The 16,107-nt window shown below is 40.9% G+C and overlaps 1 protein-coding gene across 4 annotated transcripts in view; it reads right to left on the bottom strand.

Moving 5' to 3' along the window:
* Window positions 1-10,115: 10,115 nt before the first annotated feature.
* DAAM1 (dishevelled associated activator of morphogenesis 1) overlaps window positions 10,116-16,107 on the bottom strand; it is a 348,912-nt gene continuing 342,920 nt past the window's right edge. For all 4 annotated transcript variants that reach the window (XM_030214350.1, XM_030214349.1, XM_030214346.1 and 1 more), the window contains 2 exons: window positions 15,276-15,446; window positions 10,116-11,576 (listed from right to left, as the gene is read on the bottom strand). In XM_030214350.1, coding sequence (XP_030070210.1) covers window positions 11,367-11,576; window positions 15,276-15,446 — 381 coding nt within the window. In that variant the 3' untranslated portion in view covers window positions 10,116-11,366. The remainder of the gene's footprint in view (window positions 11,577-15,275; window positions 15,447-16,107) is intronic.

The following is a 16,107-nucleotide window of genomic DNA, read 5'->3' as shown; positions in this document are numbered from 1 at the left end:
GGACTGGGAAGAAAGGTTCCCCTTATCTATAACTGAAGTTGCAAACCCTATAGTTTCTTGGCTTGAAGAATTTTGTTGATCACACACAGCCTCAGGTAGTGGCTTGAAATAAATGTGGTATCAGAGTTCAGTGCTAGAGAAGGTACAGATCATATGTCTTTGGCTTTCCAAGATTCCAAATCTGTATGTGATGCAAAGGATTACTAATATTAGCAAGTTCAAAAGTAACATTAAGATTACTTTAATTTCTGATGAAAATGTTCTAACAGAGCGAGTCCTCTTGCGTGCACACTACAGGCTCAGTAATATCCTGCAGAGGGTTTCTTCATGCAGGAAATCCTCTCTTTATTACAAAGCAAGCACAAATTCCTAGTTCTCTTCCAAAGCCAATCTCAGATGCCGTCGCTGTGGGGAGTCTGCTGGAAATGGAAAATAAACTAGTTATTAATACAGATTAAGTACTTCTTGTGCGTGTTGGTAAATACTTTCCAACGCAGGAAATTCATTTTTCAGAAACAACAGTGGCGTGGGGAGAACCCAGAGAATACAGTTGGACTTAATACAAAGTGATTCTATTTTACTGGGCTAATTTAATACAGTCTCTTGACTAAATTTTGGCGTATACTATCCTGACCTGAGGAAGGAGGTGTTAATACATTCTGTTGACTAGTTTTCACAGGTTAGCACCTGTATACTCCAAAAGCTGGTCAAAAGAATGTATTTAGTCCAATATAAAGGGATCACCTTTTTTTTTTTTTTTTTTATTAACTTGTAAATTGGTTAGCAGGACAACCATGCTACTTTATACACAGTTGAACATTGTGTATGACCCTGAGTTAATCACATGGGGCTCATGCAATAAACCTTGTTAATCTCAGTGTGGTAGATTTTTGGTGTGTTACAATTACATTTGATGCAGCAAGGATGGTAATAGTGCACAAAACTAGAAGTAAACTTCTGATACATTCTGTATGCAATTCATTATGATGTATTTCCATGCTAATTACACCTTGTAATTAGCATGGAAATACATAATCAGGAACTGCATACAGAATTACTACTGATAGAGCGAGCTGTGCTATGAATTAACTTCAGCTGTTCTCACTGAGGTTTGCTGAACCACTGCCTTCATCCAAATGGTGTTGGTTTAAGGATGAGAATGGCTGATGCGTCCCTAAGAGCGGTTACGTATTACTGGGAGATTCTGGAGGCTTGGGGCTTTCTGGTCAAGGTCATCCGTGTGCTGTGAGCCCTAGGCTGGGATGCAATGGGGCAGGGGTCCCTATCTTGAAGTAGTGGGTCCCTGGAGCAGAGGACTTTCGTAGTTAGAGGAAAAGTTAATGTTACTTTTCTTTTAATGCATTACTTCTGGCTTTTAGCACTATTTTTTTAAAAATGGACTTCTGTTTTAGTGTGAAGTTTTACTTTGCTGCTTTTCATATAATTAACTTATTACATAGGAAGGAAAGTACAAATTCAACTCAGAAGTTAAGGGAAAAAAAGCTGTATTCAAAATCTAATGCTGATTTATTACCTGAAGCTGTAAATTTTTTGCAGATTGTGCACTCCTTGGAAGGAAGGGACCTTATTAAAAGGATGAAATCACTTGCTGTTATGACACTTGTACTGCACTTGTAAAGATCAGACGTTTGTGCGTCAGAATGCAGGGCTCAGTGGTTTAGGATTTTGTCTTTATATTTCATAATTTACCTGGCTACTGAGAGATGTTAATAGGCAGAGAAAAGATAAGAACAGATATAGTATAAGTACTGAGCCAACCACCTATTACCTTCCAAACACACTCCAATGTTTGTAAATGGAAAAATCTTCAATAGGCAAAGTCCAACTTGGTAAATAAAAGACATCTAGCAAAAAGCCGTCATTGCAGTTCATCAAATCTTTATGTACTACAAACAATAGAAAACATCATGTTGGTTCAGTAGGGCCTGTATAACGTGGGGAAGTATAGAGAAAATCTATAAAGTCAAAGTTAAAAATTAACGTGGGGGTACTAGAAAGTAAGGTTAACAGCAGCTCCCCAATCCCTTTGTACATATTTATTTTATTTATTTAGATTTTGCTCACGCCTTTTTCAGTAGTAGTTTAAGGTGAGTTACATTCAGGTACACTGGATATTTCTCTGTCCAGGGCTCACAATCTAAGTTTGTACCTGAGGCAATTGACTTGCCCAAGATCACAAGGAGCAGCAGTGGGATTTGACCCGGCCACCTCTGGATTGCAAGACTGGTGGTCTAACCACTAGGCCACACTTCCACCCTGAAGAAGCTTGGGGTTCTACATGGAATGTTGCTACACCTTGAAATGCTTCATGGAATCTTGTTATTCTTTAGAATTCTAGAATCTTTATTTATGTAGATTTTGCTCACACCTTCTTCAGTAGTAGCTCAAGGTGAGTTCCATTCAGGTACTCTGGATATTTCTCTGTCCCAGGAGGGCTCACAATCTAAGTTTGTACCTGAGGTAAGGGAGGGTTAAGTGACTTGCCCAAGATCACAAGGAGCAGCAGTGGGATTTGAACTGGCCACCTCTGGATTGCAAGACTTGTGCTCTAACCACTAGGCCACTCCTCCACTTGTTATTCTTTAGGCTTCTACATGGAATGTTGCTACTCTTTGAGATTCTGCATGGAATCTTGTCACTCTTTAGGATTCCAGAATCGTTGCTGAGCTGCAAGCACAGGCTTCTGGTTCTGTGAGTCTGACGTCCTGCACGTACGTGCAGGACGTCAGACTCACAGAAACAGAAGCCTGCGCAGCCACATTGGCAGGTACACTGGATATTTCTTTGTCCCAGGAGGGCTCACAATCTAAGTTTGTACCTGAGGCAAGGGAGGGTTAAGTGACTTGCCCAAGATCACAAGGAGCAGCAGTGGGATTTGAACTGGCCACCTCTGGATTGCAAGACGGGTGCTCTAACCACTAGGCCACTCCTCCACATACGAAGGGAGATTCCATGTATCAGCGGTTATACCTTCAATCATCTAAGTATTATGATGTTTAGCTCTAGTCATTATGGTCTCATATTTAAGTCTGGTCATCTGGGAAGCCAGACTATGCAGATTCATTCAATGTCTTCTTAGACCAAATGTATGACGAGATGCTGTCATATATAGGGTATGCACATGCTATGGGTCTGCTGATGTATATTTTATTGGGATACTGTAACTTAAGAGGGTGCAGATTAGTGTAAATTTCACACTAATGAATGTTCCTTGAAAACAGAAAATGTTGCAGATGGGGGGGGGAGGGGTATCAATTTATTAAATTACTGTTAGTAGTTAGGAGTGTTAACTTTGACTTTATGCTGCGTCTGGGTCACTGTTGTACAGCTGGGGCAGTCGGCATAGAGCCTATTAATTATGAGCACTTTAGGATTTTTCTCTCTTCCTTAAGTTTCTGTAAATTGCCTATTGGTTAGTTCTACCCAGTGCTTTTTTTGTGCCGGTACGCAACGGTACGGCGTACCGGCACCTTTTTTGCCCGCCCCCCCCCCCGCGACACTCCGGGCGAGTCCTGCACTTAGTTTTTTTTTTTTTTTTAAGACTCAGAACGTGTGAACGATGCAGCCGGCAGCGATTGAAAGAGGCTGTCTGGGCTGGCGTCTGCGTCGGAGCTTCCCTCACCCTCTGCGAGTCCCGCGAAACAGGAAGTCGTAACAACGAAGGCGGGACTCGCAGAGGGTGAGGGAAGCTCCGACGCAGACGCCAGCCCAGACAGCCTCTTTCAATCGCTGCCGGCTGCATCGTTCGCACGTTCTGAGTCTTAAAAAAAAAAACCTGAAAGTGCAGGACTCGAAGGATTGGGGAGAGAGGGAAAGAGGGAAACCAACAGAGGGAAGGATTGGGGAGAGATAGAAAGAGGGAAACCAACAGCGGGAAGGATTGGGGAGAGAGAGAGAAAAACACAGATGGAAGGATTGGGGAGAGAGAGGGAAAAACACAGATGGAAGGATTGGGGAGAGAGAGGGAAAAACACAGATGGAAGGATTGGGGAGAGAGAGGGAAAACACAGATGGAAGGATTGGGGAGAGAGAGGGAAAACACAGATGGAAGGATGGGGAGAGAGAGGGAAAAACAGATGGAAGGATGGGGAGAGAGAGGGAAAACGGAAGGATGGGGAGAGAGGGGGAAAAACAGATGGAAGGATGGGGAGAGAGGGGGAAAAACAGATGGAAGGATGGGGAGAGAGAGGGGAAAAACAGATGGAAGGATGGGGGGAGAGAGAGGGAAAACGGAAGGATGGGGAGAGAAAGAGGGAAGACGCTGGATGGAAGAATGCAGAAAGAAATAGGGGAGACACTGGAAGGATGGGGAGAGAAAGCAGAGCTGCTGGATGGAAAAGAGGAATAGAGAAAGACTGGAGAATAAGAGGAAGGGGCATGGGGAGAACAAGGGTGAGGAAAAGATGAAAAGCCACAGGTAGATGAAGGAAATTAAAGAATGGATAGTAAGAATGAATTAAATCTGGACAGAGAGAGAGCCTGAAAAATATTGAAGAAAGCAAAGAAAAAGGAGACAAAAATGACAAATGGCACAGAAGAGTTAAGCGAAAACAAAGGAAAGCAGAATCACAGACTAGGACCAATATGGAAAGAAAAACAGTCACCAGACAACAAAGGTAGAAAAAAATCATTTTATTTTCATTTTAGTGTTTGTAATATGTCCAATTTGAGAATTTACATTGGCTGTCTTATTTTGCACTGGGTATACTGGAGCTGTAAGAGCTTACAGAGATTATTTATCATGAAAAAAATCACGTTATTTTTTTCTCCTATAGTACTATAATATTTTCAATGATGTCTGTTTATATGCGCCATGGCTGGTATAGGGGGTGTGGTTAATGTGGGTGTGGCTATCATAGGGGTGGAGCCATATGTGGTGACCCCGCCCATAATGAGTACCGGCACCTTTTTTTCTACAAAAAAAGCACTGGTTCTACCATTGAAGACAATTGTGTTACACTGATGAATAGAATTATTTTCCCTTTTCCCATTTTTTCATTCAGAGCAGAAAATCTATCTTACCTTGGTTTTCGTTTTTTTTTTTTTTCCCCAGTGCCAAAGCCAGTGGTACCTACGCTTAGGCAAGCCCACGTAACATCCTTCAGGAGACCAGCATCATTAATATTCATTGGGATTTATTAACCGACTTTATGAATAGATTTATCCAAGGCAGTATACAGTAGGTACAGTTTATCAAACTTACAATTCTGTTAACAGCATAACAATAGTAAAATGAACAAGTATAGACAAAGACAGAATGAAAGAGGAAAACTTGAAAGCAGTAAACTGGGACCTAATAATAGGACTACCATTTAACAGCACTGATTTTGCCACACATCTATTTTCAGCAAAAATTTAAAAAAAGGCCTTTTTTCACAGGTGTGCTGAAAAATGGATCAGCACGTACTCAAAACCCACACCTACACTACCGCAGGCCATTTTTCAGCGCACCTTAATAAAAGGACCCCTCTGTTTTGCTTTGCCTCATTAAAAGCAAGCATTTCTACAGTGGTTGGGGTGAAGAGCCTAATGGTTAGTTCAGTGGTCTGTGAAGTAGGGGAACTGGGTTTGATTACCATTGCAGCTCCTTGTATCTCTGAGCAAGTCATTAAACCTTCATTGCCCTAGGTAGCAAATAAGTACCTGTATATAATATTTAAACTACTTTGTAACCACAGAAAGGTGGTATATCAAATCCCATTCCCTTTCCCATATTTTTCCAGTGAACGTTTAAAAATACTGTGACAAGAAAACAAAATGCTGGCTTCGCTTTAAAAACGCTGAGTCCGAAACAGCTAGTCAAATCCTTACTTTTACTTTCAAAGCCATGGTCTTCTTGTCACAGTATGTTAAAGTTCGCTAGAAAAGTGGTAAGCATGAAAAGTTTTTGGCAACGGACTTTTGAGAAATGTGTTCTGTGGCTTGATTTTGGGTTTTTTTTTCCAGAATTTCTACTGATTCAGGTGACTCCGTGAAGCAATGGTAATAAATTTCAAAAAGCCATGAAAAGCTGACCACCTTTGGAGAAGGATTGAAAATTGTAAGTTAAGTGCATTTTTAACTTTGGTGGTATTTTTGAATTATGTGAAAATTAGACTGAATAATTTTCAAGTACAAGCACAAAGTTACCATTTTTGGAGAAGTTAGTGTAAGGAAGGGTTTTTTTTGACAATGGTTGATACTGAAGAGTGATCAGAAACCGTTCAGCTATCTGATGCTTTTTTCTTCCTGAGGAGTTACTTATCTTGAATAAATTTATGTCCAATATTGAGTTTTAGAATGTTGAATCAAAATGTGACAAGGTTACAATGGAGTGTACATGGGAATATATATTGGATAGGATCCTTTTCACTCCAGTTCCTTAGCTGTGGATGTTTAAATTGGCAGCATTGAAAAAAAAAAATCAGCTGGCTGGTGATACACAAATGAAGACACAGATGGAGAGCGTAGAATTGAAATAATAATTGACCCTGACAACCATCTGGTTATGGGCTCCTTTTATTAAGGTACGCTGAAAAATGGCCTGCGGTAGTGTAGGCGCGGGTTTTGGGCACGCACAGAATCTTTTTCAGCGCACCTGTAAAAAAGGTCTTTTTAAAATTTTTGCTGAAAATGGACGTGTGACAAAATCAAAAATGCTGCACTTCCATTTTGGGTCTGAGACTTTACCGCCAACCACTGACCTAGCGGTTAAGTCTCATGTGGTAACTGGGTGGTAATGCCCTATGCGTGCCAAATGCCACTTGGTACGTGTCCAGTACGCGCGGCAGAAAATAAAAATGATTTTTCAGCCGTGCGCCAAAAATGAAATTACCGCAGTAGCTGTGTGGTAACTCCATTTTGGCACGTGTGGACACTCGGCTTAGTAAAAGGGCCTCTCTGTTCAGTAAGGAAATTATACACAGTTGGTATATACACATATGTACACTTTCTATACACATATATACGTAATACTGTTTTACACTGATGTTTATAAGTTGCTGATTTTTGTTGCACTGCACGAAAAAGCCATAGACCACAGAGTGACACATGTTCTTTGTATTGCTTAATATTTTGAAAAAAATAAATTGCCCTTCAAAGGTTAAGACACTTAAAGAGGGGCATAATCGAAATTGATGCCCAAGTTTTGCTGACGACATCCTCGCAAAATGTCTCGGTGGAGGGGCGGGGAAACCCGTATTAATCAAAACAAGAGGGACATCCATCTTTCGTTTCGATAATACGGTCGGGGACGCCCAAATCCTGAAATTTAGGTCGTCCTTAGAGATGGTCGTCCCCGGTTTTCGGCCATAATGGAAACCAAGGACGCCCATCTCAGAAATGACCAAACGCAATCCCTTTGGTCGTGGGAGGAGCCAGCATTCGTAGTGCACTGGTCCCCCTGACATGCCAGGACACCAACCGGGCACCCTAGGGGGCACTGCAGTGGACTTCAGAAATTGCTCCCAGGTACATAGCTCCCTTACCTTGTGTGCTGAGCCCCTCAAAACCCACTACCCACAACTGTACACCTCTACCATAGCCCTTACAGGTGAAGGGGGGCACCTAGATGTGGGTACAGTGGGTTTTTGGTGGGTTTTGGAGGGCTCACATTTACCACCACAAGTGTAACAGGTAGGGGCGGGATGGGCCTGGGTCCGCCTGCCTGAAGTACACTGCACCCACTAAAACTGCTCCAGGGACCTGCATACTGCTGTGATGGACCTGAGTATGACATTTGAGGCTGGCAAAAAATATTTTTAAAGATGTTTTTTTAGGGTGGGAGGGGGTTAGTGACCACTGGGGGAGTAAGGGGAGGTCATCCTCGATTCTCTCCGGTGGTCATCTGGTCAGTTTGGGCACCTTTTTGTGCCTTCATCGTAAAATAAACAGGACCAGGGACGCCCTTTTTTTTCTATTATGGGTCGAGGACGTCCATGTGTTAGGCACGCCCAAGTCCCGCCTTCGCTATGCCTCCAACACGCCCCTTGTGAACTTTGGTCATCCCCGCAACGGAAAGCAGTTGGGGACGCCCAAAATTGGCTTTCGATTATACCGAATTGGGGATCCTGTAAGAAGAACACTCATCTTCTGATTTGTATCGAAAGATGGGCGTCCTTCGCTTTCGAAAATGAGCCTGATAGGGCCCTGTTGACTAAGCCGAGCTGTAGACACGCTAGTGTTTCTAGTGCACGCTAAACATTAGCATGCACCAACGCTACAGACACTCATATATTGCTATGGGTGTCTCTAGCGTTAGTACATGCTAATGTTTAGCGAACGCTAAAAACACGAGCACACCTTAGTAAACAGGGCCTGTACTCAAGGTCATGCACCAAATGGTGATGGTGGAGGTTTGAAAAGATGGATTTCCAGCTAAGCGCTGCATGGTCATGTCATCTGCAAATCTTTCAAATAATTCACACAACACAGACTTGTTCTGCCAGAAAAAACCTGTTTTCTTTATTGCATATTGCCATTTGAAAAAAAAAAAATGTACAATCTCATAATCTACAGCACTTCCTGTTAGCTAGACTAATGGCATTCCTGCACCTACTTTCTACAATGCTAAACTAACAAGTTAAGAAGGTCCATGGCATATTATGTAAATCAGTTTACAAAGTATTCTCGTTTTCCTGTTTCTGTTTTTGGCATTATTAAAAAATATTTAATACACACACACATTGAGGAGAAAAGAGCAGCTACTTACACTAGCACCAGTCTAAAAGCATTTTCAGCAATGGTATAGGACATTACCTGCATGTGGGCATTTCTGAGAAAAAGAGAAGACGGCCAGACAGACTGTCTCTGGAAGGGTAAGGTGAATCTACCACCCTGACACATACATACATTAATCTGAACGATTCTGCCCAAAATAAACAACCATAATTTAAACAGCAGAACCCCAAATAGTTCTAAAAGTTAACTCCAAATACTTTTATCCCAGATTTTAATCCGTCATAAATTAAAAAAAACAAAAAACAAAACCAAACAACAAAAAATAATAAAACACAACATAAATAGAGGCACTTAAGATAAGGAACAGAACAATGAAACCTTTGTGTTATTTCAAGAACCATGCCTTTTTGTTTTTTTGCAGATACTTGGATCCTTGGTGTACTGCTGGGATGGCCCTTTTAATAGATTTATTACCACTTAGTATGGTGACAAACAGTCAACTTACAGTGTATAGGAAGCTGTCCAAGAATTATATGAAACCATCATTCTTGAGAACTCTTGGGAGTAATATTCACAGCTTTTAAGACAGCGCAGAATTGCTTCTTAGCTCTGCTCATTTCACCCACAGTACTAATGCTTGACAGTATATTTGCTGTACAGTTAGTCACACCAGCAAACCAATTTTTCTAATACTAACATAAAATGAAAGCTGATAACCCAGTAACTGTTGAGTTCAAGTGCAACAGGACACATTACACTCTTTCCCTGGGGAAAACACCACCTATTAATGGCATTAAAAACTCATAATAAATAACAGTTAAAATGATATAACAGTCCTTAGGTATTTTACAATTGAAGAGTACTAACAGATGCTACATTTGATAAAATCATTTGCGTTTTCTTTACCAATCTTTTTCTTGCAAAGTTTTTTTTTCCCTGAGAGCTTTCTTAATTGGGTTGAAATTTTGCATTCTGTTTTACTCACATAAATTATTGAAAACATGAACAGTAAACTCTTTGAAAGCTACATTACTACAGACAAAGGATTACTGGCCTTTTGGTTTGTTTTTTGTTTAATACCCAATACAAATTTTGTGCATTACGCTTCGAGGTCTTTGGTTTAGACCTACCATCCTGATGAAGCTTCTATCACTAGATAAAATAATAAAAATGAAAAATAAAAGATAAACAGAGACACTCTAACCCCGGGATTCTATATACGGTGCCTTAATTTCTGTGCGGAAGTGGAGCGTATTCTATAACAATGCGCATAACTTAATTGGTTAACTAGTTAATCAGAACTGTTAACTGTAAGTTAACTAGCAATTATCAGCACTAATTGGCATTAAGATTTATGTGCACAACTCGTTAAACGTATTCTGTAACATGGTGCACCTAAATTCTAACTCACATAGGGGCATGGCCATGGGCGGGGTGTGGGCATTTCTAAAACCTATACGCGTTATAGAATACATCTGCTCTGCACGTAATTTAGGCATTGGGATTTACGCCGAGTAAAACATGGCATGGTCGCCTCAAGAGGCGCTCTATACACTGCGTGGAAATTTAAGCCTATTCTATAAAATTTAGGCGTACTTTACAGAATATGCCTAGGCCTTATTTTTTTTTCTGTGTGGAATTTTCAGGCACCATATGTAGAATCTAGCCCTAAATGTTTATGTCTGTTTTCTTTCAAGAGAACCTCTAATTTTCTGCCAGGCAGGGAATCGCCACAAAATGTATACAAGTGACTTTCGTGAAAGCATTCTCAGACAATCTATGTTAAAAAGGGACAAGTCCACCCAACAAGGTTGCTACCCTTCTCCAAACCAATCATAATGGCTTGGGAAGAGGAGCTGTCCAACTTTCCCACTGTACTCTTTTGTGCATTTTAGAATACAAGCGAATGCTCCTGCTGATGCCAGACCTGAACGCATGATGTTGATCCCATGAACCACTGCTAGTACTCCCAAGCCAGCTATCAAAAAAGTCCACACTACTCTTTAGCAACACCAGCTACACTTATCCAAGGAATTCCAAAGTACACCAGATCTGACTAGAGACTGGTTTTATAAACTGCAAGGCATTTTTCTACCACCTTGTTTGACAGACAAAATGTGCTTCTGCACCAGGAAATATTCTCCCCCACACTATTTTTAAGGTTCAAAAGAAAGGAAATTAAACAAAGTTGGTATACACACATGTCCACCTTCTATACACATATATACATAATACTGTTTTACATACACACTTCCATATACATTTATGCTCAAATTCTGTATGTACAGATACACTCTATGTGTGCACACACAGACATCCTCTCATATACTCTCACACAACCCAATAGCATTCACGGACAATCCTTCAGGGCTGCAACCAGGTCATGTTTTCAGGATTCTCATGCATACTACCTCTACTGTATACAAATCTCTCTCATGCATTATCAATAGCAATATCCTAAGAAAAAAACTTGCCTGCAGACTTAAAGGACTGGACATGAATGCTACTGACATAGCCAGACATATAAAAGGGAGGACGGGACGGCTACAGTGTGGAGTGTATGGCAGTATAATGACAACCAAATGAATTTTAGTCACTCCAAAATACAGCTATTGAATTTTCTAAAAATTTATATTATAAAAGTAATAACAATAGTAGTAGTAGTTGTAGTAGTAAGATCAAGGACTTTAAAAGTTGAGTTTTGTCACTGGTCTTTCCCGACTGCTGTCCGTCATCTGGTTGTTGATGCGTTTGCGATTCCGTTTTAACTTGGAAAGGTCCTTGTCAAAGACTTCTCCTGAGCGCAAAGCTGAGACCAGGTCATCAAACTCCCCTCCTTCTTCACTGTTCTCCTTCGCTTTTCTGGCCTTACGTTCTCTGTCACGCTGCTCCCTCAGCTGGGAAAAAGTCAGCACAGAATTGTGAATAGTTAGCTATTACTGGGTTTTTTGTTTGTTTTTTTAACTTTATATATATGAGACCGTTCAGAGCACCTAGGTTACATGTGTAGTCTGTCTTCTTGAAAGCACTAAAGTCTCGAGTACTGACATGATGGAGAAGGGAATCAGAAGCCCAGAGAACCCTCTTGCTAAATCATTTTATGAAAATAAAAAGTTTCACCAAGTGGAGCACAGCTGGCAAGGACACTGTTTTCTACTATGGCCTAGTCATTTCGCCCTACTCCTTTGGATATCAATTTGTTGCGTTTTCTTTTTTTGTTTGTTACATTTGTACCCCACGCTTTCCCACTCATGGCAGGCTCAATGCGGCTTACATGGGGCAATGGAGGGTTAAGTGACTTGCCCAGAGTCACAAGGAGCTGCCTGTGCCTGAAGTGGGAATCGAACTCAGTTCCTCAGTTCCCCAGGACCAAAGTCCACCACCCTAACCACTAGGCCACTCCTCCACTGTTGCTACTATTTGAGATTCCACTAGCAACATTCCATGTAGAAGTCGGCCCTTGCAGATCACCAATGTGGCCGCGCAGGCTTCTGCTTCTGTGAGTCTGACGTCCTGCATGTACGTACAGGACGTCAGACTCACAGAAACAGAAGCCTGCGCAGCCTTCTACATGGAATGTTGCTAGTGGAATAGCAACATTCCATGTAGAATCTCCAATAGTAGCAACATTCCATGTAGAATCTCCAATAGTATCTATTTTATTTGTGTTACATTTGTACCCTGCGCTTTCCCACTCATGGCAGGCTCAATGCGGCTTACATGGGGCAATGGAGGGTTAAGTGACTTGCCCAGAGTCACAAGGAGCTGCCTGTGCCTGAAGTGGGAATCAGTTCCTCAGGACCAAAGTCCACCACCCTAACCACTAGGCCACTCCTGCATTTTATAACATCCTCCAGCTCATCTATCTAGCCCAGCCACTGCAGTAGCAGTCCATGGTCAGGTGTCAGAGACTGTGGCTCCTTCCAGAAGCTGGTATACACATATCCCACAGCTGACTACAGGTTGCTGGTGACAGCTCCTTAGATAAGAAACTGCCTAGCACGGGGCCTGGTGCCATCACAAGAAAAAAAAAAAAAGAAACTGCACGACACTGAGTCTTTTTCTTTCTGTAGAAAATTGGATAGTATTTTCTGCAAAGCAAGGGTTTTATGATTTGAAAATATGCCCAAATGCCTAAAAATAAAAATAGCACCTATTTCATTAAGACATATCAAACAATCTCTCAACCCTTAAATGCATATATAATGAACCTTACAAAAAAAAAGGGGGGGGGGGGAGAACATTTCAAACGGAACACTCCACATCATTGAACATCTCCATAAATTTAATCATAAGTCCTTTTTTCCCTCTATATAGTTCCTTGTTTGAGTAGATTTTCACAAAAAGGTTCATAAATTGCATATTGCCTCATCTGTTTCATAAATATCCAGTGTGTCATAGGATTGAAAGGCAAAAGAAATTCATTTTAACAATATTGGATCATGGCTTGTGTAATCGTGAATGCAGAAAAATACACCCTCGATGCAGACCTCATTTGAGGTTTTAAACATGATATCCTGTCAGATAGACTTGATGGACTGACATTTTGAGGCAGATAATTGTGTTTTTTCATGTATTTATTTTTTTACACATATTCAAGAGGTTCTAACCAGCACTGGGTGATACACAATAGATATTTATGAAGTAGATTACACAATATACAATTTATGAATTCTTTTGAGAAAATAGTAACAAATGATGTCAGACAAAGATCAACATGGTTCATAAGGTGGCTAGAGTTGTACCTGCTGCTCCGTGCAGGTTACCCCAACTCCGTCTTTGATTAGGGTTGCATCTACTGCTCCGTGTAGGTACACCCCTAATGGTTAGTGCAGTGGGCTGAGACCCTGGGGAACCGGGTTTGATTCCCACTGCAGCTCCATGTGACCCTGGGCAAGTCACTTAATCCTCTATTGACCCAGGTAAAAAACTTAGATTGTGAGCCCGCTATGGACAAAAAGTACCTGCATACAATATGTAAATTGATGCTTTGATTGCACCTCAGAAAGGTGATATATCAAATCCACGACCCTTTACCTGCTGCTTCATACAGGTTACACCCCTCAATTTCCTTTATTTTTCTTTTGAGGAGGGGGAGGGGAGAGAGATAAAAAGGACCTGTGATGAAATGTACAGAGATGAAATGTTCTGTTTTTTTCATGGTCTGTTACATATGCATTTAAGGGTTAAGAGATTGTTTGGAATGGTTTTAATTTATTAAGGCAACATAAGTGCCTATGAAGCTCATTTTCAAAGCACTTAGACTTACAAAGTTCTATAGGGTTTGAAAATACGCCTCCATGTGTCATTAGAAAATAAGCACATACACCGCTCTGCACAAATGCTCCTACATAAACTTACATTTGCTCCGAAGGACTACAGAGTATATATATTCTGAGTATTAATTTGTATTCTATAAAATACACTTATATCCCATAACTACATTCAAACTATGCCACTTGGGACACCCATGCATGGTCCACATACAAATACATTTGTGATCTTGTCAGCACGTATATCTTTATGCGTGTTTATAAGAGACATTTTCTGCATGTAAAACGTACTTTACACCCAGAAAACACATTATAAACTTACCCCCACTCCCCCAGTGTGCATGTAGAAATGGGGATGCCCTTCTGTGCTGGGATCCTGCAGCTGCATATTTCTCACCTACATTCAGGCAATATCTTACAACATTTTCTAGCCGCGTATGATCATATACAGAGAAAACCACGATAGGATGATCTCCCAAAAGCATGCTAATTAAATGTCAGGATCAAACATGCCTAAGCTCTGGTCCTTGTACATTTTTTACTGCATGATTTTTGTTACAAACAGCAAGTAATTTGTGAATCAAGGGAAATATGACCTATGAAAGGTGATGGGAAATATTCTACAACAAGCGAAGCAAATTGCAGAGCAGTGGGGCCACTGATGTAACGACAAGGCAGAGCCAAAAGGTCAGAGGAAGCAGATTTTATTGAAGGACCCGACATGGCCGTGTTTTGGCAAGTGCCTTCGTCAGGGGTCAGAAAGGTGTTACAGTAATGCAAAGCTTCCTGTAAAAATTCCCACAATCACAATGGCAAAGTATCAAACACACTTGTTCATCCTCTTAACACAGTCCTGTGCTGTGCAAGACCTGTTCAAGGGTTTTCCTCATGTGATCTTCTCAGGCCATTCTTTTTTTCTCAAAACACAGGGGAGGAAGACCTACAGCCCTGTACTCTGAGAAGAAAGAATAGCCTGAGAAGCTCACGTGAGGAAAGCCCTTGAACAGGACTTAAAACTGTGTAGCAGAGGACTGTGTTAAGAGGATGAAGAAGTGGGTTTGTTTGATACTTTGCCATTGTGATTGTGGAATTCTTATAGGAAGCTTTGCATTGCTTAACACCTTCCTGATCCCCGACGTAGGCACTTGCCAAAACGCAGGCCTTGTCGGATCCTTCAACAAAATCTACTTCCTCTGACCTTTGGCTCCACCTTGTTGTTCAACTGGTGGTCCACTACATTGCTATTTGCTTCACGTTTGTATGTGTTGCTGTCTCCCTCTGGTCTGCTTAAAATATTGTAGAAACCAAATAGCACTCTCTCACCTGGGCCTCCATGCGCGCTCGGCGTTCCTCCTCCTCCTTCCTTTTCCTCATGTTTTCGTTTTCCTGTTTGGCTTCTGAAAAAGCCTGAAGGAATTGGTCAAAAATGCCAAAAAACTCATCTGGCTGCATTTTACCAGCATCTTCACTAAAGTGCTTCACGGATTTCGTAAACTGGGGAACAATGAAAATCATGTTTATTTTATTATCTGCACATACAGACATGGCTTTTTAAAATAGAAAACATTTAGATGCTCGTATATTAATGCTACATATAACACAGGTAGGTGCGATATAGCTTGCCAGTCAGGTTTTCAGGATATCCAAAACAAATACATATGGGATAGACCTGCATAAAGGGAGACAGTGCACATCAGTTCTTCTGCATTGTTTCGTTTTATGCCACAGTTGATAATAGAGCTACCTTTAGTAAAAATTAATAATATGTTTTTACAAGATGGTTTGCTATTTAGATGTCTGAAACAGCCTATTGTTAGGCCTTTACTTATAATTATAGACCGATTTCTGTTTTGTCTTTCTTAGAAAAAGTTATTGAGAAAGAACTGTTAAATCAACTTATTGATTTTGTTGAGGCAAACTGTTTATTGGACAGTCAAATCTGGATTAAAGAAACATCACAATGTAGAGTTTTTGCTGTTATTGATGATGGATGACCTGAGGGTTGGTATAGATTGTAATCATACTTTTTTTAATTGTTACATTAGATACTGCCTCAGCCTACAACACTTTTGATGATAGACTTTTGATTAATGTTCTTTTTGAATTTGGTGTATGAGACAAGGTGTTGGGCACGGGTTTCATCTTATTTACAGGA

Source organism: Microcaecilia unicolor, chromosome 9 (assembly GCF_901765095.1).
Source record: "Microcaecilia unicolor chromosome 9, aMicUni1.1, whole genome shotgun sequence".
Classification (NCBI taxonomy): Eukaryota; Metazoa; Chordata; class Amphibia; order Gymnophiona; family Siphonopidae; genus Microcaecilia; species Microcaecilia unicolor.
The sequence above is the reverse complement of the archived record's forward strand: the minus strand, read 5'-3'. Positions and strand labels throughout refer to the sequence as shown.